Source organism: Athene cunicularia, assembly GCF_003259725.1.
Source record: "Athene cunicularia isolate RWA chromosome 1 unlocalized genomic scaffold, athCun1 chr1_part2, whole genome shotgun sequence".
Lineage (NCBI taxonomy): Eukaryota > Metazoa > Chordata > Aves > Strigiformes > Strigidae > Athene > Athene cunicularia.
This window is the reverse complement of record NW_020799092.1, coordinates 3,841,690-3,869,621: the sequence shown is the minus strand read 5'-3', so window position 1 is coordinate 3,869,621 and position 27,932 is coordinate 3,841,690. Positions and strand designations below refer to the sequence as shown.

The 27,932-nt window shown below is 36.7% G+C and overlaps 1 protein-coding gene across 1 annotated transcript in view; it reads left to right on the top strand.

The window, feature by feature from the left end:
* The first annotated feature begins 241 nt into the window (after positions 1-241).
* Positions 242-27,932, top strand: part of UBN2 (ubinuclein 2) — a 45,973-nt gene continuing 18,282 nt past the window's right edge. Inside the window, exons 1-11 of the mRNA XM_026863192.1 lie at positions 242-256; positions 410-502; positions 4,639-4,740; positions 14,471-14,608; positions 15,800-15,912; positions 16,900-17,398; positions 21,579-21,649; positions 22,355-22,484; positions 23,609-23,727; positions 24,369-24,482; positions 25,835-25,978. Coding sequence (XP_026718993.1) covers positions 242-256; positions 410-502; positions 4,639-4,740; positions 14,471-14,608; positions 15,800-15,912; positions 16,900-17,398; positions 21,579-21,649; positions 22,355-22,484; positions 23,609-23,727; positions 24,369-24,482; positions 25,835-25,978 — 1,538 coding nt within the window. The remainder of the gene's footprint in view (positions 257-409; positions 503-4,638; positions 4,741-14,470; positions 14,609-15,799; positions 15,913-16,899; positions 17,399-21,578; positions 21,650-22,354; positions 22,485-23,608; positions 23,728-24,368; positions 24,483-25,834; positions 25,979-27,932) is intronic.

The window sequence follows — 27,932 nt, the reverse complement described above, 5'->3', positions numbered from 1 at the left end:
CTACTCATTAGCGTACCAGGTACATCTAGAAGCATCACAGCACCAATAAGAGGCACCAGTGGAAGTAGGAATGAAAACGAGTTGTATTTAGAGAGTGTTCTTTCTCTTTGAACCTCAAATGGCCATAGCTCGCTTATGCTTTCAGTTGAGGTTGTAGTGGAATGCTTGGGAAAATATAAATCTCAGTGTCTGGGTTCTCATTAACTTTTCTGTTTGTACTCTCAGTAGAGGAAAAGTAACAATGATAATTGAACAGGTAAAACTAATTTTTAGAGAATAAGGTACTTGGACTCAGCATAAATTGAGTGCTTAGTCATCAAAGCATTGTTTATCAACATTTAATAGGTTTTTATTAGATGCACTCTGTGTGTTTCTTATGGAATGAATATTTAACTTCTGCATTTTTCAGAAGAAATCGGTTCACTCAGAAGATCCATTTAATGATGAACAACATGAGCGGCATGAAGTAGAAATGCTAGCCAAGAAGTTCGAGGCAAAATATGTGAGTTACTGTATATGTATTAAAATATACAAATATTTAATAGTGATGCTGCAGAGATGTTAACATCAGGTATTTTCCTGAATAGAGTTGCTAATGTAGTGTCAGATGACTTCTGTACATTTCAGAGCTGACTCTATCATTGTATTTCATTTAAGCAGCTTGAAGCTGCTGTGGGCTTATTAGACAAGTCTGCTAAATAGATTTGTCTATAGGATAATATAGCATGTGAAGCTCTTCTTGGAAAAGTTTTCTTTATAAATACAACTGAGTAATAGATGCAGGTCAATATTAATGATAAATACTGTGCCAGAGGAAAGAACTTTTATGTAATTCTGTGGTGTGCTACTGAACAGCTTTTCTGTTTGGGCTAAATACTGATGAATCTTGATGAATTTCTGACTGGTTTGGAATGCTTCCATAGGAAGTTATTGTTGAATAGTAAGTCATTGCTTGATGAGTTTATCTTGTAGCTGCCAGCTGCCTAAAGTTACTAAAGTGTAGTGTGAATGACTTGAACAACACTAGGTAGTAACAAAAAGGCTTTCACTAATAAATGAAGGTAGAAATTGGAAAATGTTGACTAAAACCACACCCAAACAGGTCTCTAAGAATTCATATGGGGTAGGGTTGGATGATTAATTCTGAGCTGGCTATCAAAACCCATCATCATGCTTAGGCATGTTGATATTCTGGATTACAAATGAAGCACCTCAGTAATAAAGAAGGGAAATGAGCAGTCATTTGTATTGTTTACTATTAATATACATATTAAAATCTTTCTTGTCTGACTTATTTGGGGTTTTTAGTGGCAAAGGCAGATTTTTCTGAGTAGCCAGTCTATACATTCTGTAGAAGTAAACACTATTTCAGGCCATGTTTGTTGTGATACACAACAAAAGAAACCCTTAAACTGAACAGAATCATTTTCATCTTTTGGAGAGATTGGGGGAACCCAGTGAATGGGGAAGGCAGTTCCAGAATACTGTTTGCTTTTCAGTTGAATGATAAATTTTTTTTTTGACCATGAGAGAAAAATGTTTCAACTGTACTTTTCTAGAAGAAAACTCATTTCCATAACACAAGTTAAGGATTTTATAATGTCCTGGAACAAGTTGCTTAACTGCAGCAGATGAAAGTCAGTGTAGAGCATGAAAGCAATATATGTAGGAGGGAGTGGTAGTGGAAGCAATCTAATTTTACATATACATTTAAGCATACATCAAAGCTAAACATGTACATTTATGGACAAAACATGGTGTTATTAGACTTAAGAAAACTTGAGTTCAGTGCTCAGTAGTCATAAAAAGGGGTAAATAGATACTTTTAACTGTTAGAAAGCAGCAGGTAACAAACATAATTTTACAACAGTTTAAACTCATGGCACACTTGTATCTTGATTACTATTTTCACTTCTGATTTCTTGCCTTTCATTCTCTGTCATACCTTATGTCCTTCAGCCTACAAAATTCCTGTAATGGCAATGTCTTCTATATAAAGAATAACTTATTAGGTTAGGGCCACTAAGCATGGAGAGCAGCAAGGGATTAATACTTCTTGTGTTAGATACTCCCTGTCCTTTCTCTCTTCCAGTGAGAACCATCAGTCTCTACTTACCATCCATGCTCAGAGGAATTGCATCTCTGTACAGTGACTCAGTACAATTGCTCGTGTTCTGACAACATCCAGCCATTTTCTGATTCTTGTAGTGAGATGTTTGCTCCTTAGTTTAAATTAGAACAGGGACCCCCATGAAGCAGATACCCATTCTCTTCTCTTCTCTTTAACAGTGGTTTGTAGCAGCATAAAAGTTAATCATTGGTGGTATGAGAAAGTAGTAGAGGGTTTTTTCAAATTTGCAGAAAGTAATATATAGTTAGATACTACTTATCTATATCCATTTTAAATGGAGTCGAACAATCTTTTTAATCATAGCATGTATGACAGTACTTCTCAAAAATTTGGTGCATGAAGAACAGTCTTCATTGAAGACTTCCTCCTCCTTTTCAGATAAATTCCTGTACTTGTAATCAAATCAGTACAATACTGGATGTATCTTGCAGATACTAAGAAAAAGCCTATGAATAAATACATTTTCATAAAACAAGATGCATAAAGTTAATGTACCATTTGTTTACTTGATTATTCAGAAGTTTTTTGCAATTGCTTCACGTTTTAAACACCAGCATAAAAATCTGTTCCAAATGGCTCCCATTTTCATTCTTTTGATTACTGTTATTCTCTAGACAAAATCAAACACTGTGTTGTAAAAACATGATATTAAATCTGTGATAATATTGTACATAATGTAAGAATTTTTACTGGAACAAAACAAAGGTCCATCTAATGGATGGTAGCATAGTCCTCTGACACTAGTGGAATGTCACTCATACTTGAAAGTATAACATAGTAAGTGTTCACTAGTATTACTTCACTGTGTCTGTTTAGCGATTTGGCTTAATTTCTCCCAAAGCCAAAGGCTGCATGTTTTAACTGCCCTTTGCGTAGCTTTCTGCTGTAAATTTGCCAGATCATTTTGAGTTCACTGAATTTCCCATTGTGTTCATGGCACTGAGTACCATGATGCTGTTGTATGAAAACATACTTTGTGTTTAAACCTGATGAGTTCACTTGTGCTCTGTAGTTTCTATATTGTAAAAAACAGTGAAGTATTTCCTGTTCTGCATGCTGCATGTGATTCTGATGCTAACATCTAAATTCAGCCTTTTCGCTCCCCAGGTGAAGTGTCTTAACATTCTGTTATTGCACAGAAACAGTGGTTTTTACCTTTAAACATCCTTGTTGGCTTACCATTCAATTTTTTTGTTCTAATTTCTTTTTTTAAATGAAAGGATATTAATGGTAGGGTGCCCTAATTTATCAGTGACATAATGATGACTTCTGGTTTTGTTCTCTGTTCCTTTTTTCGTAAGTCCCAATTCTTTTCCTTTTTGACAACTCTTGGTTGTTGAGTAAATGTCATAGAACTGTGTGTAACAACGCCAGTAACAACTTCCTGAGCAGCATAACAAATTGGGAACACACTGTATTTTTTCTCAATTTGATTGCACTTCCATTATGTGGATTACCTTGCTTTTATTGATACTGAATTCAATTGATGATTTATCATACGAAGTTCAGAGTAACTGTGAGGTCTTTCAGTGATTCTTCAGTTGTCTTTTTATTTACTATCCTCAGTAATTTGCCATATCACACCCCCACCACTGTTAGCCCTCTCTGTTGCTTCTAAAGACAAATGAATACACATTCCTTGGTGATTTCACTGCTCACTTTCTTTGACAGATTTAAATATTTATTCCTATCCTTTCTTTCCTAGCCTTAACCTAGACATTCATTTGAGTAGACCTTCCCTCTTATCCCATGATAGTTTCTTGTCTTTAAAGATCTTTGGACCTTTTTTAAAGCATTTGAAGTACTGCTTCCTTTTACCAAAATTCTTTCCTGCTCTGGAATGTGTTTTCTTGTGCCTATTGGTTCTGTTCTATATAACTTCTATTAACTTGCCCAATACAGAGGTCAGGTTTACTGGTTTATAGACTCTTCTGTGGCCCTTGAAAAATTCTTCAAAATTGGCATTGCATTTGCCACCTAGTCCTGTTGGGCAAAGGTTCTTTAAACCTTAGGTTACATGCCACAGTTAATTTATGGAAATCATATTTGAGTTCTCCGAATACTTGCACGGGTACTATTTGCAGCCTCAGGAACTAGACATCTTAATTGTTGTCGTATCATGACTGCTTATGTTCTGGGACAGAGGTTGGAGGAACTCTCTTGGGAAAGGTGAAAAGCTTCAGTAAACACTAGTGCAAATAATCCCTTCTATCTTTCTGCTGTGGCCTTGCATCCTCAAGAAAGATCTTGGTCACGCAGAAACCAGGTGGCTAGTGAATACCTTTCAGGGATGATTCTGGTGAGGCTATAGTAAAGCATGTTTGTCAGAACTCATTCCTGTGTGAAAATTTTCATTAGTCATCTAGACCATCTTCAAGGAAGCACCCAAGAAAGTAAAACTGGTAATTCCTTGAATAACCATCATCCCTCCAATGCCTTATGTTTTGTAGGCTTTAGTATATTGGTTACCCATTTCCCAAATGATATGACACTTGCTTTGTTTTCAGGGTGGAAAGCCCCACAAACATCGGAAGGATCGCCTGCAGGATCTAATTGATATAGGTTATGGTTATGATGAAACAGACCCTTTCATTGATAATTCTGAAGCGGTAAGTCCCACCAAAGCAGCAAGAAGAAATAAGAATATCCTTTTTTTTTTTTTTTTTGGTTGAAGAAGAAAGGTAAGGTAAAATACTTTGTGCCCATGTATAATTGGTATAGAGCTGAAGGGCATACTATGTTGGGAATCCCATGAATGATTGTATTTGTAATCTCATTCAGATATCATTATGCACTGCAAGAATTAAGAAAACTATTCCTGTATCGCATAATTTTCCAGCTTTAGAAATTAAATTATTTTTGTTTGTGTCCTTCATTTACTGTAGACTGAAATTACACCAGCTTTGTTTAGTTTCTTATACTAGCTATCTGGATTATTAGTAGATTACTGGTGTTAGATTTCCTGCATTATATCAGGAAGCTATTCTGCTCCTAAAAACCAGTAGGAATAGGATGGTTATTCCAAACATTCACTAAATGTGTCTGAAAAAATTGGAGATAAAACAGTTTGGTTAAACAGCAGGATATTACCGCTTGTTTTGACTGAATATTTTTCAGAAATGAAAACACATATTGAAGTAAAAGAAAAAGATATTAGTTGCAGGCAGTATCAGGAGGTTTATAAGAGGGCATTTGAAGATATTTTAGAGGGGTTATATGAAATTATGAGAATGAAGTGAGTGGTAAAAAAAAGCTTGGAGAGCTCCTATAGTTCTCCTTTATTAGATGTTAGTGATAAATAGGTGTCCTGTTTAGACAAGTAAAAATGAACAAAAAAACCCAACAAAAAACACCTTACACTTTAGCCAGTCTTCCTTCCACTGCTGAGTGACACTGGGTAAAGCAGCCATGATTGCTACTGTGAAGATGAGAGAGATAGAAGTCTGAGTGGGAGAGGAAAGATGATGAAAATGAATTGTGAGAGAAGCACGGAAGTGAAGTGCATTGCTTAGCATACATTATATCAAGCCTCCTTTTGAATGTGGTAGTAGACTTGGGAAATTATAAAACTTTCTAAAGAGTTTCTGTGAACGTTGAACTGTGAGGTTTCTCACATATAGATATTGCAGTGAATATTAAGACCTGTATGGGTGCACAGAAGGTGTACTGCAGAACTGACACCTTGAGCAAAAGAAGTTCAGCTGTTAACCACAGTGGATAGCAGGCTGAGCTCAACTGTGTATTGTAGGTCTGAAAGCATGTGAACAAGTTGCATGAAAAGTGAGTTTGCTGTAAATGCTTATTGTAACTTGTATCAATTTGTCCTTTTTATTGGTCTAGATTAAAATTTCAGTTGAACTTGCCAATATTAAACTATCCTATCATTATCCCTCTACTTTTGGTTGTGCTGCTGGAACAATATTGGGGCCTAAGCCTTGGTATGCCCTTTCCAAAGGTCAGTAAGAATGTGCTTCACTCCTGCTGAAAAACCACTTGACCCTATAGGCTTACCTAGTTTCTTACTGTTGTTTAAGCTAACCATCCTCCATTTTGAAATTTTACAATACAGAACCCAAGTTGTGTCTTGGGTTTTTTTTGATTTATTGTGACCTATTACAGATCAGATACGTGCTTTGGATGACTTTCAGTACTCCATAGTACAGGTCTCTGTGAAAGATGTATATGAGTCTAGCAGGGTTGAACACTCACTGGTGTGTTAGTACTTCTCATACTGTGCCTTCTTCCAGTGCTGTTCTTGTTACCAGCAGCAGATCTCTTAAGTTTGCAGGAGCATTTACTTCTGATACCTGATATCATATCTGATATGATAAGCCAGACTCCTTGCAAGAACATACAAAAGGCAGTTGTTAGAGGACCAGATGGTTGCATCATGTGGTAGCTGTGGAAGCTACTGGGGAGAATGGTGTATTTGCTAAAGATTGCTCTCCTGAACAAATCTTTATGCCTTGTGTCTGTGTTACAAATACAGACTAGTGAGAGGCCATCTCTGTTTTGCTTTTATCCTTGTTTCTGTATAGAAAAAAAAATGCACTGTGTGCCAGCTGCTGTCTAAGTTGCTGTTGCAGAGCTTAAGGGTCCTGTAATATAGGAGTTAAGTTCCCCAAAATCTCATTCCATCTCAGATGCAAATAGGAAGTGTTCAGAAAGAAAATCTGTGTCTGGCTTGCTCATCTTCTGTGTGGCCAGCTATTAAATCACCATGTACCCTGAAAAATGTCAGAACCAGGCCCAGCCTGGACTGACTTTCTTTTAGAAGATACAGTTTCTTACACATAAAGGTATAATATCCTGGACACAAACACTTGAAAAATGAGTGTGAGTGCCTCTTGAATTGCTCCAGGATTGGTGTCCTGTTGTCTTCCTCTGTAGCCGAGAAAAAAAATAAAAGCTTTCTTACAATTTTAGTCCATTTTCTTGTCACAGGTGTGAATGCATATATATGTGTACACATGCACATTAGCCTGGATTGGATGGACTGCTTGCTTTTGTGATGACCTCTGAATATTTGATTGGTTGAATTCCTGACGATGTAAACTTTATATAGATAACAGACTCCAGGGGAATACAGTGCGTTCTGAGCTTTCTGCTATGTAATATAGAACAGGGATCTGAAGTAATACATGGTGCTTAGTGAAAAAGTGGGCAGTTTTCTTATACTTGGAGGTAACAAGACTTGCACATCCAAAACAAAGACCAGCTAGCACCTTTCCCCATGTTGGGCAGATAAATGCTGAAGGAGAACCATCCACCTAGAAATCCGTAAGCAGTGAAAGCTGTCTTTTGAAGCAGTGATGGCAGGTAGCCACACTGACAGGAACTGAAGCAAAACATGAATGCTAAGAGCAATGAGAAGCATGCAGTTCAGTACTTCAGACACCCAGGGCTGTATGTCAATATTTAATCCAGTCAACATAATCATGGTTCCACAGCAGCCTTCTAAACACTGGTGTAAGAGTCCTGTGCTGCTGGGAAAAGAAAACTAGCCTACAAATGGTTTCATACACAGGAAGTTTCTCTAAAACAGTTGCTTCAACTTAAAGGAAAAACTTACTTTTCTTTAGCTACATCTTGCCTCAAGAGCTCAGACCTTCTTAAGACAGCCTTTCAATGGTTGTATGTTGATTCTAGTAATTCTAAACACAATGGTAAGAGCTGCTTTTTTTCTATCTGGGTTCCCTAGAATACTTTCTGTAATTTAAGGGCTTAGTCTTTGCAAAATTTTTGTCATGATACAGTTTTCATGATCAATTTGATTTACTTAATTTTGTAGTCTCCAACATTATTAAATATGTGTTAGATTTAATAGCCTCTCCTCTCCCACCCTGGCTTCCCCTCAAATGTCCTGCTGTTGTGATCTAAAACTTGAAGCTGTTGAGGCTGTAGTAACAGCATCTTGCTCAAGACCCTTGAGTATCTGGGATGCTTTTTTTCCAGTGAGAATGGTATCTATTTGGGGAATGGCAGAGCTCAGTGTGCTGATGGTAATTTTTACTTTTTTTGTGGGGTTCTGGGCCAGGTACTGTTTTAGACCAACGATGTTTTTCTTTCATCCTTCCTACTTAAAGGAGCTTGTTTTACACATAACTATGGAGACAGTGTTGTTGAAAGATAAATGTCTTTAAAAAAGCAAACCAAAAAAACCCTATCAACCTGCCAGTGTCTGAGGTGTATACAGAAAAATGCCACATAGGATCTATTATTGAACATACTTTTCATGTTGGATTGAGAGATAAATTTAACACTGCTGCATTTTTTCATGTGGAAAGAGCTAGCTTTGTAGACTTCTATCACAAACCTTATCCACACTGAATACATGAGGGTGCATTAAAGCTTCTTGTAAGAGATTAATTTACTAGCTGTTTCATTGGCTATGAATTTGTATGTTTATATTACTGGTCTGTTGTCTTTGTTTATGTCACTTTGCCCAGTCTTGGAAGTTCTGTGGCTGGGGAATAGTGCTCACTTCGCTGAGTGCTCCATGTCACCTTTAATAAAAGATGTTGCGCATGCTTCTCGGGTGTCTTCAGGGTAGATCTGGTTGGCACCTGACATGTCAGATGCATTTAAGTGAATACAAGGGCAAATTTCAGTTAGGATGTTCTTTCTTTGCTTTTTATCCCTCCTCACCTCAAGGTGAATAAATATAAATAAGTAAAGGAGTACCAAAACAAATAAAGAAGGTACTGTTCTGCTTAATGTAGAACAGACATGTTAAAACTATGTATTCAGCAGTCCTCAAGTACAACTACCATTGTTTAGATTAGCATACATCAAGAATGTAAGAGTAAGAAATAATTAAATAATAATGATAATAGTTACTTCTTGCTTTTTGATAAATTCATTTTTTTAAAGAGCACAATAACTTTACAAAGTAGTCTGAGCTACTGGATGGGTAGATTATGGCCTAGGATTAACTGTTCTTTCTGAGTAGTTGAATTTATTTAAGCAGCACAAGACACAAGTGTTTTCAAAAAAATATACAAACAATATGATTATTAATATAATACAAAAGGGGGGTTTATAACATGCCAAAATAACAGATCTTTGATAAGAGCATTTGCCTTAAATGTCATATATGGTAAGTCTGCTCTTCATCTTAAATGAATGGAAAAGGAAAGTGTAACACTTTTCTACAGAATCTCCTAGTGATTCTGTTACACGAAACCTGGAGAGGTTAAGGAATGCATTGCGTATTTATGTGTAATAAAAACACTGAACTATATTTTCAGTGTGGGTCTGAGCTCAATCTCTAAAAGAACTGAGTTGAACAGATAAAGGTGGTCACATGAGTGGTCATATATTTTATAACTTAAGCTGAAATATTTTCAAGGCACTGGTAGTGTTATGTCTTTTCACTGGAGTTTGCTTAAGCTAATAAATAGCCTGACTCTGGTGACTGGTGGAAGGGTATAAAAGGTGGTGGTTGTGATGAGAACAAAATAGGGCAATACATATATATGTCCTTTTCTCAAGGTGCTCTGGTAGGCTGATGGATAACAGTATACTGACTACCAAACTAGGATTCTCCTAGGAGACCATCCTATGCTAGTCTAGACTACCCTGAGTCAGGTGGTATATCTTTATTTAATAGTCTGTTATGCTTTTTTCTGCTGTATTTTGTCAGTAGCCCTTTGTCCCAAAACAAAACCAAAAAGTTGCCTGTGCATTTTGGAAGAGGAATCTTCTTTACCATCGGAAAGCACTTTTCTGCATGCTTTTTGATGTCGTTTTGGATTAGAAAAGCAATGTATTGTTCTCCCTTAACCTTGGTCAGGAGTTTGTTGTATATTCTCTTATGCTATTTTTTAGAAGGATAGTTCTGTTACTTTATTTGAAAACTTAAAGGAAGACAAAGCCAAAGAGTGCATTTCGGTTCTTTGTGTCTTTAAGAAGCATTGAGATTGATCAACTATGTTTGTGTGAAGTATCTTGAAGCATGTAGTGAACTGTAGAGATAGTCAGTCCATTTGACTGAAGCAACCATATTTTATATAACTTCAGTATCTTGACTTTATTCAGTGAGTTAATGATGTCAAATAGCTCCCCACACCTCCCAAGCTGGTTAGAGCTATCTCAAACATAAACTGAACAAGGAACAAAAATGATCCCTGCTTATCTTTTATCTAAATACCAGTTTGACAACAAATAATGTTCGGGATACGTTTCTTAAAACACTTAGACATATTTGCAGCAAATATCACTTCCAGAACTTAATACAGAAGTGTTAAAAAGTGTTTTCACATGTGTACTTTTATAGTATAGGTTGTTCTTTGGAAGGGAACTGAATGAGGGAAATCATGGTCAGAATATCTGAACACAAGAGTAGACAATGTAAGATAGTGCTATGTACTGTGGATCTGGATTTCAGAACTAAATTGGTAAAATCCATAAAATTTCACTGTTCTTGGTAGTATAATGAAGTTGAAACTGGTTAACTTATTTTTGAGACAACCTACATTATCTTTCACACCTAAACATTTAATTAACAGCACTAGAAGCACAGTAATGTAGCTCAGGGACAATAGTTGAAAATAATGATCTGCTTTTAGATCATCAGACAATATATCAGTCTTATTTTGTAAACTTCAGAATGATTCCATAATCTTCTGTGGGACAAATGCATGTTCATTGGAGTCAATCATACATGAAGTCCTGTCTGCTTGTACTTCTGAGAATTTTAATTCTCAATCTTGGAGTGTATAAGGAAGAGCAGCACACTGTAAAGGGCTTACTGTTTTCCTTAATAGGATAATTTCTGTGATTTCATATGCAGAAAAAGCTGGTGCAAAGCAAAAGTCTTGAAACCAATTTGTTAGAAGATTTAGAAGTTGCAAGAGCCATGTTCTCTTTAACTGAGAGTCCTGAAGACACTTTAAAATGAAGTTTAATTTAGCTGTTGCCAATATCTTATACAATCATATTCAAATTTTCTGTTCAATAGTAAGCTTGTCTTGAAGGGGGTACTAGGTACACTTGGTCTGCAGGCCCCAGTTTTAGGTAAGTTGAAAATGAAATGAACCATTGAGTTAGAAGTTAGACCTTGTTCAGTAGGCTAAGGATAAACTTAATTTTGGTAGGGAAAAGTAAACTCTCTCAAGGGTTAAGGAGAACTGAATGTCAACTAGGTTTTCTAATGTCTGACTAAATTCATGGTCCTCAGCAGAAGCTGTTGAAATCTCAACTGGTAAGTTGCACATTCACATCTTACTGATTTTGTTTGCCTGCCAACAGTTATGGGATAGTTCATTCATCTGTATATTGAACGAATTCTGTATTTCTTGTTGCCTTGTTCTTATGGATCTGTGCCATATAGCGTGTTGATCATTCTAATAATCTGTTGTGATTTATGGCTTCATCACTTGTGGACTGTCTTTAATCCCTACTTTTTTTTCTTATGTGTTCTCTAGGACTTCCTTTACTTCTCCTCAGCCAAGTCTTTACTGTGTTTCCTTTTACTTGTTCTTCCCTTCTTATGATGATGGTCTCAGGTTTGACTCTGTGCTTGCTTCTGTATTCATCTGTTTTGATCCTGTACTGCTCGAACTTCACCAATTCAGTTCGCACCCTGCTTGGTTTATTAAGCACTGTGAATAATAACTTATTTTCTTTCCCTTTGATCTTCCTTGTACATAATGAAGCTAGTTCTTAGAGCTGTGGAAAAACACCAGACTTCTGTGAAATTCTTACCCAGCCTGCACTCTCAAGTTTACTTTGCACCTCCTACTTTGTGTGATCTTCACGGTCTCTTAAGCTTAATGACAAGTCCAAAACTAAGCCACTTTGCTTTCATTTTGTCCAGTTAATAGGTTCTCCTGTGTTCTTGTGCTAGTCTCTGGTATGATCTTTCATAGTTCCTGTCAACACTTTCCCTTTCTACCTTTCTGTACTGCTTGTGAAGTCTTACATTCCAGGAAGATAAAAGGTAATGACCCATGGATACTTCTAACTAATTATTCAGATCAAATCCTCATAGTTCTCCAGTTCTGGCTGTTTCACCAGCTTCCTTGTTGAAGTATACATTCACTGTTTTGCTTTCCTGGATAACTTTTTTTCCTGTCTTAATGCTTTTGTTAGACCAGACTTTTTGGTTCTTAAACCATTTTATCTTAAGTGTATTTTGCATGACGTGCAGGGGGGAATGAAATAAGCTGGTAGCTGACTGTGTGTGTTCACATGTAGGTGATCTCAAGTCTTAAATGTTGTGGCAGTTAAAACTGCCTACTAATTTATCCAGCCTGTTGAATTCTGTCTTAATAGACCTGCAGTGGAAGGCTTGTTGGTTTAAACTTTGAAATAACAAACACATTGTTACCTTTCAAGTATCTTAATTCACAATGGTTTGGCTGTGCTACCAAACATTTAGTGCTTGCAGCTGTAACTCAAAATTGACTCTTGCTTCTGCCAGAGTGCATAGCTCTGAGGTGTGTCAAAATCCTACCCTTTCAGAAGAAGGGCAGAAATAGATTCTTAATCACTGCACTGTTACTGTCTTTCTGGTACTTTTCTAACACCTTTTAGGTCCTGTAAATGTTTTCTTCTTATCTTTGCTGGCAGGTATGTGTCTCAGGCTTTCAAGCAAACTAACTTCCAGGATTATATTTGTTACTTTTTAAGTGCACCATCTTGCAATTTTCAGTATGATATTTGGAGCAGTTAAGGACAACATTGTCTTTTTGTGTAGTGATAACACCATTGTCAAGGCAACCATCCCTCATTTCTTTTGCAAACACTTCCATGACCTGCTGCTTTGATACTTAGGCATAGAGTTAAAATGAATCTATTTATCCTCCCAGCCTTTTTGAGAGTTTGCTATTAACAAGATATTTCTAGAGATTAACAGCTTTCTGGTGATACCTGGGGAATAATGTCATTCCTGAGGAGGCTGCTGGTCATAAAATAGAATTACTGTCTTCCACTATACTTAATGTTGACCACTTCTATGTCTTTGTATTTCAATATTTTTGAGATACAACTTTGTAATTCTAACTTGGAAATTCCTTCATAAATACTAAATGCTTTGCAAAATAAAGTGCATATAAGTTTAAAACATTTTACATTTTATGGTTTTCAAAACACTCTAAACAGAATGTATCTGACTTTCAATGAATGTATCTGACTTTCAGTGAAACAAGTCTCCTGGATTGGTTGTATTTGTATAAGAGGCAGTGTGATATTCAACACTTAAAAATGGAAATAAGCTATAATAAACTAACGTGGCTAAGTTTGTTGTCTCTGGGATAGCATTTTTAACAAAAGAAAATATCAGAGAACTTAAAAGTAGGTTTTTTTGAGCAGGGCACTGTGATTGGAGTTGGTACTGAATGTGGCATGCGTTGGAAGGCCTGAACATGTCAGGTGCACCATAGAGGTATTAATGAAACAAAGCATATAACCTGAAAAGTTTCTCATTAATTTACAAAAACATCTCTACTGTCTTCAGTCCTGTTTCCTGGATATAACATCCAGTTCTGTAAAATTCTGGTATAGATTAGGCTTCTTCCACTACCATATAGTGAATGTTCAGATTGTCATCTTTTTTGAAAATATGAATGAAATAGGTTCTGGAAATAACTGTAGCTATCACTAACAGGTAGCTCTTAAAGGGCCTGTGATAAGTGTGTGCAACTAAGAGAAGGTTATTTGAACTACACATTGTCTCATAAAATTTAAGGGTATTCAGTACAAGTATGAAACTTAAAATTTAAAATTCATGGAGGAAGGATTTGTTGGTTTGGTGTGGGTGGTGGGTTTTTTTACAAAATGTTTTCCACCGGTGATGTTGCTGGTATGCCTGTAAGACTGTTGTAGATGAAACCAGTCACTATGTGCCTGCCTACTTCCTGGGCAAAAGCAACCAGGGAACAATCAAGTGTAGTTGCTCATAGGCAGGTTGGGGTATCATTGTTCATATGGCTTATGTATCTTGAGATTTAATGTCTAGCATAATGTAACATATGCTGAGACAGAATATTGCGGGGGAGAAATAGTTGAAAAGGCTTTGGGCCTTTTTTTCCTCAGGGGTAGGGGGGAAGCCTCTGTGCCCATCTTCATTTCCTTCAGAAAGCAGTACTTTGAATGCTGTAACCCTGTCTTTTCTTCTTCTAAAAAAAAGAAAAAGGCATTGTTTTGAAAGTAGAAAGGTCATTCTGTGATGTTCTGTGCCTTGACCAGTAAGTTTTCAACAGTATTACTATCCTGTTTCTATTCTAGCAAGCTGTGTACTTGTATATAATTTTTCATGTGTAAGGACTGGTAAATAAACTGCATACTCATTTCACTGAGAAACACTGATAAACTCCTCTTCTTTTTCCTGCCCAGTATGATGAATTGGTTCCTGCATCTCTGACAACCAAATATGGAGGGTTTTATATCAACACTGGTACACTGCAGTTCCGCCAGGCATCTGACACAGAGGATGAAGACTTTGCAGAAGACAAAAAGCATAGGCCACCTAAAGTGAGTGATCTTAATTACGATTTTTATACAGAACTCACAGTAATGTGGATGTTGAGAAACACTTTATACAATTAGAATGGCTCAGATGAAGAGGCTGAAAGCACAGTATTATTTCACTGCATTATCTGTTTTGTGGCTTGTGTACTAATATTCTTGAAATAGCTCGGGATGTCCACAGGCTGTCCAGTCTTGTAAAATTAACCATCTGTTTAGGCAAGCTAACAATATGTGTCTGTTTGTCATGAAGTCAAAGATGATTCTGTAACTTTATAAGAATTTTATTATGAGATGAGAACTTAAATTCTCCAACTCTGCTTTTATGATTTTGCACCAAGCTTGCATGATTTGAAATTGTTCCTAGTATTCAGAATAACGCTTAAAATATCTGTTAAATAAACTCAGCATGTAAGAATAGCTATATTAAAACCTATGTATACAGTCTTTCCCAAACAGTATGCTGTTCTGTGTACTTGGAAAAGTTATGATCAATGCAAACGTAATTGCTTGCATGTGATACTGACAAGTTCTATGCCATTCCAAGAACTACTTGCTTTCTGATGACATTTCCTGCTCTGTAATACTTTAAATTTTCACATAATTTTAAGGTTCTTGTATTGTATCTGACTGGGATGGAGTTAAATTTCTTCACAGCAGCCCTTATGGTGCTATAATTTGGATTTGTGACTAAAATAGTGTTGATAACACACCAAAGCTTTGTCTGCTGCTGAATAATGTTTGCACAGTGTGAAGGCTTTCTTTATCCCTGTGCTGCACCAGCAGATAAGCTAGGCATCAGCATGAACTTGGGAGGGAAGACAGCTGATCTGAATGGGCCAAAAAGATACTTCATACTATGTAACTTTATACTCAGCAATGAAACTGTGGTAGCGGAAGGAGGTAGTGGGATTCAGTCTTCCAAGGCAGCCATTGCTTATTCTGGCTGTACATCAGTCTGTGCCTTAAAGTATTTTTCTTGTGGAAAACTTTTAATTCAGTAACTGTTTAATGATTGAGACTTGTCAGTAACTGCAATTGCTGCTAGGAATCCAGTGGTACTGTTTGCCTTTATGCATATTGAGTTATTTCATTCTGGCTTTGATTTGGAAAATGTAAGGAAAACTAAATGTTCCTTGCTGTAGAAGTCTTTTAGGGTAAGAGAATCATTTTCCTTTATTTGATCTCTTCGTCTAGATAGCAAAGTTAAAAGAAAGTGAAGATCGTGGAATGAAGAAGCGCAAGAGGAAAGATGAAGGCACAGAAAAGGAGAAGAAGCCTCGGAAAATGAAAGTTCCTAAGCAGTTGGGGTAGGTTTTTTTCTTTAGATGAACCCTCAAAATGTATGTGAGGCTTGGTTTCAAGATTGTGTGCCATAGTAAGATTATCACAGCTGTTTAGAATGTTGTATCTTTAAACTATAATACAAATAGAATTGGGGTTTAGAATTTGTGAGGGATTTTGCATAAATAAATTCTACAAACTAATTTTTTTGTCCTCCAAAATTTCGAACAAGGAATAATAAGGAATGACAAATTACAGAAAGAAATTTTGATTCTGTGATGAATAGCATTATCCATCATTGTTCTACCTAGTCTTACATAGCACTAAGAATTACATCTTCTAATGAAAAATAATTTTCTTCCTATCACTTGGTTTCTCATCTGGAAAACTATAAGCATAGCTTAATTATTCTACGTGTTTCTTACTAACTTTGTGTGTGCTTTCTTGAGTTCTGAGTCTAGCATAGAAGGATTAAGGTGGCTTCTAGAAAACTGTCACTGGGTGAAAGTTGTGTTGTTATGAATATTTGAGTAGGTATTGAAAATATATTGATAGTATTTTTCATCCAGGTGATGAATTGGCAGAAAAATCCATGTAGATGTTGAGCCTGAATTCAAAATTCTTAGCAGTGAAGAGAATTTTTTTCATGTACACAGTGTGCTTAAACTTAAAACAACCTGCCACCATTCAGCACTCTGAAAGGCAAGATTTTTAGTAGCATAGACCAGCTATGAGTTTAACAACTGTGCTACCTTCTCCATAAATACATTGAGAAGTCAAATGTAAATAACCTTTGCCTTAATGTGTACAAAACTTAACATGGAGAGAATGAAGTCACATGAACAGCAAAGGTTTATGGTAGTTGATAGCATAGTCTGAAGATGGAAGCACAAACTACTTGCTTCTTCCCCCTGATAATTTTTTAATTGTACTAAACTCCTAGATTTTCCTTAAAGGTTACTAAGGCCTCAAAAGTCATATGCATTCTAATGAAGGATTTCTTTTCTCTACAGAGTAATGGCCTTAAATTCACACAAGTCTGAAAAAAAGAAAAAGAAATTGTATAAAGACTCACTCTCTCTGGCTGCCATGATCCGTAAATTTCAAAAGGAGAAGGAAGCCATGAGGAAGAAGGAATCTAGTCCAAAACCTCCAGTGACTGTTGCAACCTCTACCCCTAGTAAAATTCCTTCTTCCTCTCTCAGTGCAGGAAATGATATCTCTGACTTGAATCTTAGGATCAATGATCCTGTCCTCTCCATTTTTGGTAGCACAAATGAAGGTGAGCTCCTGCAAGAAGCTGAAAGTGCCCTGGAGATGCTGGGAGACATTGACTTTGACAAGTTGCTTGATGGCACTTCTGATGGCAGCCCGGTATCTGAGCTGTCAGGAGAAAATGGCAATGTCATTCAGGCAACCTACACCTCTCAGGTCATGACACCCAAGCAGGTGCCTGCCCTCCCAGAAGGTCTGCCTATGCTACTTGAAAAGCGCATTGGAGACCTTCGAACAGTAAGTATGAATTCACTGGTAAGGGATTGCATTCAAAAATCTGAGAGAATGAGGAAGAACAATTAAGGCCTAAGTTGTCATCCTTGAATTGCAGGCTGAAACTCTAAAAAAATGGTAGAATTGATGGTAGTATCAGTCTTAATGGCTGTATTGTACTCAGATGAAAATGGACACAGAGATGATGCGGGTCAGTTGTTAAAGCAGTGTTTGTGTCATGGTGGAGACAAGGTTTTCTAAATCTGCTGTGTACAATAACTTGTAGGGTTGGTTTGGTTTTTCCATAATGGAAATATTAGTGTTACTCTAAGTTGAATTATTAGTTCGTGAAATGGATGGGTGTGTTCTTACTTTGGAGGAGGAAACCTGAAATCTGACTGCAGCTTACAAATCAATGTCTTGAATTTTTGTCTTTAACATAAATGCTAACTTGCCAGTTTAAAAAAAAAAAAGCAACAAAAAAACCCCCACCAGAAACCAGCACCTAACTACAAAAGAAACCCCAAACACAAAACTGAATATTGTTATTTGGAAGGTTAGTATGGAGTCCAAACTCATCAAAAATATTAATGAAAAATTTTAAATCCACAGGTTACAAACATCAAAACAGCTTACTGAAAGGGATCAGAGCTACTAAGATGTTACATGCCCCTTGTTTCAGTTGTGGATGTTAACTTAAGCTGAGAATAAATTTATTTGGTTGTCCAGATTCTGATATTAAAGCTTTTCCTTACTTGAAATACAGTGCAACTTTTCTTTACTCAGAGTAAGTTTTGAAAAAGCAGTTCAAGTTGCTACCTTTTTGGAAAAAAACCTAATTAAATAGTAGCAGAGTTTGCTTTGCTACAGGTTAGGGTAATGATAAAACATGATGTTTATCTTACGTGCATGTAAATGTCTTAGTGTTCTTAGTGTTTTTTTAATATGCTAATCTAAATACAGCCAAGGGGTTAATATTTACTAAAGTGAGAGATACAGTTTTGTCTGCCTTTGAATATTCAGGTTAATTTTGCTATGAATCAATGCTTCTAGGAAAACTGCAGAATGACTACATTAGGCCAAAAATCAGGAAGTGTTAGTGTCCTGCCCCAAATTCATGCTGTTCCACTGTATAACAAGCCCCACCCAGCTGGAAGAAAGCTTTTAATTTAGTGGCTCTTGGAAAACCTAACTCTTCTATCTTCTGCTTTTGATGTTTTCTGGAAGTTTGATGCTGTCTGAGCAGAGCAAGTCTACCCATACACTTGGGGAAAGATAGACTGTGTGTTGACTTTGAAGACTGCAATTTCCTTGACTTCTGCAAATTGCAGTCAACTGATGCATTATCAGTGGGGAAAGCATCTTCTAAAAATAAGGAAAAAGAAATGGGTCTTGTCACATGCTTACCAGGCTCACAGCTTTAGTGCTCTTTAGTGCAAAGAACACTAAGAAATTTATAAAGCTGTAGGAAAAAGGCTATGTTCCATGAATGGAGTATGATATATCTAGATTAAAAAATATATATATTCAGAAAGCCATTGACTAAATACAATAAAAACTTCTTGAATTCCTTTTGTAGATTAATGTCTTCTAGTTCCTTAAGTGAGCAATTCTGTAGTACCATGACAGAAGACAATATTATGCCAAGTGGGAAAGTAATAAAAAGGCTTTTTTCTGTTGTGAAGGTGACTGTCAAGATAATCTATTGAAAAAAAGCCACACAGTTCAGTGATGGCAATGCAGTTTTTGAATCTGCCAATATTCTCTTTAAAAGCCAGCAACACTATACAATATGACAATATAATGCTGAAATATCCTTTTAAGGTCTACCAGGGTCCGAAATGTCAAAGCATGGCTTTCCTTCCACTTTATATAAGACAGAAGATGATGATAATCCTTGTGTTAATTATGCTTTCAGATAGTGGATTTAAGATTTTTAAATTTGTCTTTTTGGTATCCTATCACTTGTAAACATCTATAACCTTTCTAATTTTTTTTAGCAGGACAAATGCTTCAGTATTCTTGAACAGATAGTACCATCCCCTCAGCAGATGAATTTACAATAGAAGGTAGTGGGCAGAATGCAGCCCTTACAGGAACTTAAACTCTGGTATCAATGTTTGACTGAAGCGGTAGAGCATTCAGACAATGGGCTACCTTATGGTTTCTGATAGTATATCAGACTCCTATTTTTCTGTGCAGTGTAGAGCTTACAATTTCAGAAAATACTTTTCTTTCAAACTTAAATGGGTCAGTTACAAAGAGCAAGAACAGTAAGTATTTCATAGTAATAAACTTTATCAAGTTTACACTTGCATTTGAGCTACCTGGTCTAGTGGAAGGTGTCCCTGCCCATGGCAGAGGGGTTGGAACTAGATGTTCTTTAATATGATCACTTCCAACCCAAACCATCCTGTGATTCTCCATTGTTACAAGTACCTAAAAATTTTAAAAGGCAAAATTAGAGATTTTTCATTTATTTGAATATTCAGCCTTGTAGCATGTTGGCTGCCTCTGATGCTTGCCAGCCACTAAATGATACCACACTTGTCTACTTTTCTGCATGCATATCCTTTTTCTAGCTCCTTTAAGTATTTGCTGTGTGGTCCAAGTGACAGAACATAAGATGACAGTAGGCCTCTAAAAATTGTTTTTTTTTCCCTTGACTTCTGTAGATCTGCAGAGTGGATGAACATTAGGTCTTACTGATTTTTTTGTAGAATGGTGCAGGGAATTGGCTTTCTCCTGCAGGCTGACATTGTTTGTAAAAATAAGAAAGGGTAAAAAGGTAAAGTAAAAACTTAAAATGAAAGGGAAGTATGTATAAGAATAAGGCTGTCTTCCCCCCTCAACACTCAGGAGGAAACCAGCCTTAAATATTAATGATACAGTCTATGGTGAGAACATGAGACAACACCAGAAAAGAGGGATGAGGTACATAATCCCGTTGTAGAAATTGCAATGAAGAATTAAGATGGATTGAAGAAGGCTGGGAAGTTGTAACTGGGTGAGGCACGTAAGAGGTAGAAAAGGAGTCTTTCATAAATTGAGAGTAGAAATGTGTTGATGCTCTTGCCTGTTTGATTTGTCAGGCAGTGCATCTCTTTTTAAACCAAGCAGTTGTAGTAGACTTGCTGATGGCGAGGCAATGAAATGTCTCTACTATTTTCTTTCTTCATGGTTATTAAAAGATGAACGTGTTAATATCAGTGATCTAAGTAGATTCTAAATAGAATGATTGTTTGCCCTAGAGCAAGGACTTTTGGAGTTAAGTGAGAAGCCAATGCCTGAGCATTCGCATACCAGTCAAGGAGTTGCATGCATACCATCTGAGACTTTTAACTGCTAGGACTGGACTCCCTTTGCAGGGAGTTACTCCAGGGAGCTGATGGGTGCACCTTTTGATTCCTCTCACACTCACAGTTGGGTGGTACTTCCTCAGGCTCAACCCTTCCCCAAAGTAGAATCTCTAGTCAAGGCCTTCAGAATAAAAAGTGTAGCTTATTTTCTCTATGGTGTACTAATTTAGACAGCTCAGACTGGGTGCATCAGAGAGGGACCCCAGACACTAAAGTTCCTGGGCAATTACACCCTTAAAATCTAAGTTCGCATCCCTCACACCATAGTCTGGTCCAATAGTAATATTCAGATTTGGGGTCATCTCTTGCATTGTGTACTTTTTCTCCTCTCTAGGCAGGTTCTTTCTCTCTTCTGTTTTTTAGGCTAGTGGTTTTCTGGTTTTTAGGCTCAAAGGGGCTCTGGCTTTCTGAATCTTGTTATTCTTTCAATCACAGAATAAGTCAGCATTAAGCAAGCTATGAGTTCTGCTTTATCATGACTACTTTTAAGCAGCTAAACAAAGTCCTTAAAGCCTTTCAAAACATATTAACAGCCTCTATAACTTGTATACATTCCTGTGCTATTGTAGTTTCACAGTCCTACCCCATTATTGCCATGTGCTGTTTGTCTTGTTCAGATGTAGTCCACAGGCTCATATAGCTCAGCTTTGCCCCCTTCCATAGCAGAATATAGTAATAACAATCCTCACCCTTTTTTTTAACAGCTGAGTATAGTTTGGTTTTATTCCAAGTAATGCTGTTGTCTGGAAAATAAGCACGTGATACAACTGTAAAAGTAAAGATACAAAGGTTATTGGGATAAAATGCTTTATGAACTTTTGGATACTCTATTGCTGTATTTTCAGGCTGCCAAGATGTTTGATGAAGAAGGCAGGAAGAAGTTTTTCACACAAGACATGAATAATATTCTGCTGGAGTAAGTGCTTATCTGTACAACCTTCCCTTTTTGGAAAGGGGGTGAAAGGAAAAGTACAGAAGAGGAAATAATATTGAGGTTGTTCCAACAAAGCCCTTAAAAGTCAATGAAGGTAGATCAGTCTAAGCTAGTTATTAGCTAAAGAGATTTATATATGAATACAATTCTTGTCATGACTATGTCTGTCTTTATTCAGTGTAAAGTGTTTTGTAGTGCCCTGTGTCCTTGACTTCATGTGCAAAATTCAACAAAACTGCCATTATTTCTTCCTGTCTCCCGATTTCATAACTCAAAACACCTTCAGCTTTCATGAAGGAAAATGCCAGCGTCTTCTACTCTGTAATCCTTCAACTGAGAGTTTAATATAGAAGGTTCTATGTTTGTGTTCTAAGAAGCAAAAAGTAATCTCTAAAAGTCTGTAGTAGTCAAAATTGTATCAAGATTGATATGCAGTAGTGGGAGTAAATGAAATTTGAATGATCATGTTCAGCATTGCTGGAGAAGTATGTATATGAATGGTTTCATGCCATTGAGAAAGACTTCTTCCTTTTGTAAAAAAGCTTATCTGACCATGTCCCAAACTTCTGTTTTTAGCATGCTATTTTCTAGAATGTATTATGAATACGAAACTTCCTTAGGTTTTTGTTCAGTTGCCATCTTCATTTTAGAGTGCCTCACTGGTTGACTCTCTTGTTTATTTGTCAGTATTGAGCTACAGTTACAGGAGATAAATCCTGCCATCCGCAATGGAGTGTACTCTCACCTTGAGGCTTTTGTGCCATGCAATAAGGACACACTGATAAAGCGTCTGAAGAAGTTACACCTCAATGTTCAGGTAATGACAAGGGGATTAGCTCCAGCATGAGTCAATTATGTAACAGTGATGAGGACAGAATGCAGGAGAGTAGAGCAACAGACAGACAGTCTCCAATAAAGCAAAAGGTTTTGGATCAGTTGCTAGATCAGCTTAAAAGCTTTTTTCGCTGTGTACCTGCTATTGTCACTACTTTAGGAACAAATATTTTAAGTATTTCAGACCCTTTATTTGAGAATGAAGTGTTTTCATCTTGAAAGCTGGGTACAGGGTATGTCTTACAAATACTTTATATGTCACTTGCAGTTGCTTTATGTTTTCCTATTGAATATGTTTTCCTATTCAATAAAAAAAATTATCTGTCATCTGAAATATTTTGACCTGCTTCTTTTAGATGAAATCCAAGATTAAATATTGCAGAGAATCTGAGGATCATGAATGCAGAGATCTTGGCACTTGCTAAGAAAGCAAACACGTTCATATGCTATTGCTAAGCAGTAAGACATAGTAGCACATAATCTTTTAGTTCTTATTAAGCAGTTATGATGAAGAATGTAAAGTCAGAAGATGTAGGAAGAAAAAACATGTAGGGAAGGATATAGTATGTTCATGTTTGAAGTTCTTAATATTTGGAGATAAATACATAGCTCCTACCTTTTGAGGTACAGAACTTAATATGTAATTATCTAATACATATATTTTGTTTATTACCTAGGATGTTTTTGTACCACAGAGTTTTTGGAGGCTTGATTAATTTGAATACTTATTTCAAGTGTTAAGATACTCATTGGTCAAGTCATCTTGCTTTTTCCCTGAGGTTTTCTTCATTTCCCTATTTTGATTAAATAATGCTTTTGAATGAGATCATGACATAATGTTTTGGGATTTTCATTACATGTTTCATTGTGACTATCTTTCATTATTTCTGTTCTCAAGACCTACATGAGTTGTATGAGAAATTTCAAGTATATGCATTTCTAATGCTGTTGCACCTGACAGGATTCAAGTGCTATGTAGGAAATGACTGATGCAGTCAATAGTACTGAGATTACTGCCTCTGAGCAGGAAATAATTTTTGTGAAACTATCTGAAACACTTTTTACATTGCATCTAATAGGCCCGCTTCGGTGTTTCTTACTTCGCAGGATGATCGCTTGAGAGAACCACTGCAAAAGCTGAAACTGGCTGTCAGTAATGTCATGCCTGAACAGTTATGCAAGTATCAAGAGGACTGTCAGGCCCGCAATCAAGCCAAGAATGCTAAGTAGGTATTTGGAGTCTGTGCATGCCCATTCTAGAGTGCAGCTGGAAGTCTGTCTCCATGTTGTTCTTTCCCTCAGCTCAGCAAAATTACTCAGCTTCAGTTTATAGGTGTCTAAGTCTGGAATTGTACAAAGTACTTAGTTTTATGTAAGTGATGTTATCATCTGACTCTAGAAAGCAGTTCTGTTAATTGAATTAAATAGGTCTTGAGGGAAAGAAATCACAAACTGTGAAGGTACTGGAGATCCTCAAAATGCTAGATTAAGGGAGGAGGATGTTGTGTTCAGGTTATTTTTGTCCTTGTTCATTGTAATTGTTTCCTTAATAGTTAACTAATTTTAGACTTGGAGAAGCATTAATAGATTGATAAGCATCCTGCCATTTCCCAGTAGAGGTACTACATGAAGCTTATAGCCAGCATCCTTGATAGTATCCACACAGTGTGTCCTCTTCACTTGTCTCTGAGGACCATGAAGTGTTGGGGAGAGGAAGATGAAATATTTACTCTTTCAGGAAGCGTATAATGAGAATCTGAAGACAGGTCACTTTTTTTTTCCTAATACCTAAAATGACACTTCTTTCTTAAGGAAACATTTTTTCTGAGTTGTATACCTGTAAACAAAACAATCATTGTAACTGTAGGTCACAAGCAGAAGATGAACGAGAAAAAAATGGATCAGAGGAAGATGATGATGAGAAGCCTGGAAAGAGGGTTGTGGGACCCAGAAAGAAGTTTCATTGGGATGACACAGTGAGGTGAGGCAAAACTACCTTTTCCAACAAGAATTTTCTCTGACTTCATAAAGGAATCTCCGACAGAATGTTATTAGTTGATACTGTTTAATAAATAATCATTCTCGTAAAGACACCTCAGAATTTTTGGAGAGTGGGGTTACATAGGTAAGCTAAAATGCTGCAGTGGTAAAACACCTCTTTGCTGAAGTTTGAAAGACAAGATCATCCTATGTCCAACCCATTTTTCACTGCTTGTTTGTCTGCTCTATCCAAATACATGATGGTTTTCCTGGTCCTAGGACTTAGAGCTTCTGTAAGCAGAGAACAGAAGTGTAAGCAGAGTTATACCTGCTTCCCAGCATTCTAGGAATAGGTCACAAAGCACTGTCACCCAATGAGTGGTAAAGATTTCTGCCATGATAGGGCAAACCACCAAAATTGGTGATGCTGGCTTGGCAAGCCTCCCAGTCCTTGGGCAAGCCAGCATCTAGAATGTGTGAATCCTAACCCCTCCCATCCCCTTTGAACACAAATTCTGTTATCTCTCAAGAGCCACACAGATTCTTGTCTGAAATTATGAATTCTCACTGTTCTGCTTCCTAGAATAGATTTTACTGAAAAGTTACATTACTATTATTTAAATAATCTAGATAGGCTTTTAAGCAAGCAGATTTTTCTAAACTAGTAATTTTCCATGGAAGACCTAAGATAATTTTAGTACAAGTATACATATTAAAAAGTGTTGGTGGACTTCTCATGATGAGACCTTTTAGTATGTTAAGACAACAGGAAAGCAAGCTTTGTGGAGTATATACAACTAGTATAGCTTGGACTGACCTGGAGGGAGCCATACCTGAAGAAGATATATTTAAATCTGTTGGTTTTGTCATTCAAGAGGCTCTGAAAGTCCAGTGTTACTTAGCTGTGTGCACTTTATATTTTTAAGGACAGTAAAAGACAGCATATCCCTGTCAGAAAGAATCTTCTGTTGAAATATTTAGTGCAGAATGTATTTCACTTGCTTTCAGACATTCTCCATCTTAAATGAGATAGAGGTCACTGAGCAAAGTGAGAGTAGATGTTTCAGCTGTGATGAAATCACAAAGAAAATGTAAAGTGAATTACAAAATGATAGTAAGGATGAGAGACATACAGTCCATTGGAAATGGGGAAGTGACAGTGGCAGATTAGATCAGTTGTAGCAAACTTGTGCAGTGGCAAACTTCAAAAAAACACAGTTGAAACTGAGCTTTTTCCTGCAACTGGCAGTGGGCAGCAGCTGTATGGCATCAGTGCTTCCATTTCTCAGCGTTTTTCTGCTGAGCTTTTAAAGGGATTGTTTCTTTCAATATAGTTAATGTTTCTTTCTGCAGGTCTCTGTTGTGTAATCTTGTTAAGATCAAGCTGGGATGCTATGAGCTAGAGCCAAATAGAAGTCAGTCTGCTGAAGATTACCTCAAAACCTTTATGGAAACCGAAGTGAAACCACTTTGGCCTAAAGGCTGGATGCAGGCAAGGTAAGATACCTGCTTTATATATGTATTCATTTTGCTGTTAAGTATTTCTTGGATCTTATTTCTTGTCATACATTTGACTCAACCGTGTACTATTAATACTGGTTAAAACTTCAAAATATATCAGAACTGGAATATTTTAGAAAACTGCATGTTTCTCAGAAGTTAATTTTCTGTCTTGTTTGCAAGTCTGAGAGCTAAACCCCACTATGTTCCATGGAGAACTATGTGCTTTTGCTTGAATTAAAGTTCATAACACAGTGTGTGATGCTTCATTTGAGGGGGAAGTGTGAGGCAGGGGCTAACTGTTTGGGAAGTTTTCTGTAGTATAGAAAGTGGTAGTGATATAGAAAACAGTTTTGCTGATGTAAGCAGTCTGATAATGCAGTGTGATAGACTTTGAAAGCTGAAATTTCAGTGCTGGAGTTAGTGAAACACTAAGGCTTGAGCTCTTTATTTCCTGTATACAGTTGGGATGCTCTGTGATGCTGCAGTTAGAAATATACCAGTTTCTTAACGGAAACTTACACTTGCATCCTACTGATTTATTAAGTGGAAGCAACCACACAAAGGGGAAAAAATAAAATGAGAGCAGTAGTAATCATTGTGAAATACAAATTTGTCAAAGTTTTCAAACACTTTGAGGTGAAAGAAGAGAAGCAAATATAGATAACAGGAGTTCTTTCCTTCTGTAGCACTCATTCCAAAAGACAGTTTCCCATCAAATCTTGTCCTAACAGTAAATGCTGGATGACACAATAGTGCTTACCAATTTGCTTCATACCTTGATTGTAGATTAGTCAAATCTGTGTTGAGCTGTAAAAATACTGTACTGAGGTATTTCCTAGAATAGTCAGTGTAGAAAATGAGGGCATAATAAACTGCTTGTGAAATAGTACTGAAAGGAACAAATGAAATTTTACACTTCTTGGCATATAGCTGACTTATTTCTAGTCAGAAACTATGGATCTAGTTCTGTATAGTAAGTGTGCTGGTGAGTAAGATGTTATCTCTTACGAAGATTTAGCTGAAGCAAATAAGACAAGGAATACCAGTTTAGCTTAACAACAGATATGGAGATCACTGATAGCAGTGAAAGTCAACTAACTGGTAGTGTGAGGTCGTCCCAAAACACATAGAAGTGAAGCATGTTAAAACTTTGTATTTGAAAGCCATATAACATTTATGGTTATGTCCTTTCCATATAAGTGTGCTGAAAATTTCCATAAACTCTTAAGTTATTTGTAAAAGTGGTTTCAATGAAAAAAGACAACCCAAAGCCAAACGAAATACCAACCCCTCCCCCTCCAAAACCAAAAACCCCAAACCAAACAAACAAAACCCACCAACAAACCAAACAAACATCAGAAGCTGTCTGATCATGACTTCCTGTTGACCAGCAAGACTTCATTTATCAACTGGGCAGTTTTGGTACCATAATGATTTACAAGTTGTCTTGTATTTATGGGGAGGTGCTTTCCTGCTTTCTGTTTAGGAAGTGATGTATTGTAATTTGTAGGGAAACAGTTACGCATGGAAAGAGGAAAAGCAAGTATTTCCTGGAGTCGTGACAGTGGTAACTCCTAATATTGCATGCTGTTCATATGCAGGATGCTCATCTTGTTTGGATGTTAGGGTAGGGATTATCATGCTGAAGGCTTAAAATTATTTTTACCTTTGTATGTGGCCTCAAGAAGGAGCTATGTAAAACTGAAAAAAAAAAAAAAAAGGCATTTAATGTTAAAAATGACCTACTGACTGTTTTCATAAGGAATTCTTACTAAACAGAGTATGTCTGTGGTACCAGAACTTTGTGGGTTCAGCCCAGAGGAAAAAATTCTTGCTTTTTTACTTAACTACATTTAATATTCCTTATAGCTTAGTATGGAAGAATGAGGTAGGATGTCAGTCATAACTTCAAATTGCACCTCATTCATTTGTCCATGTGTATCACAAC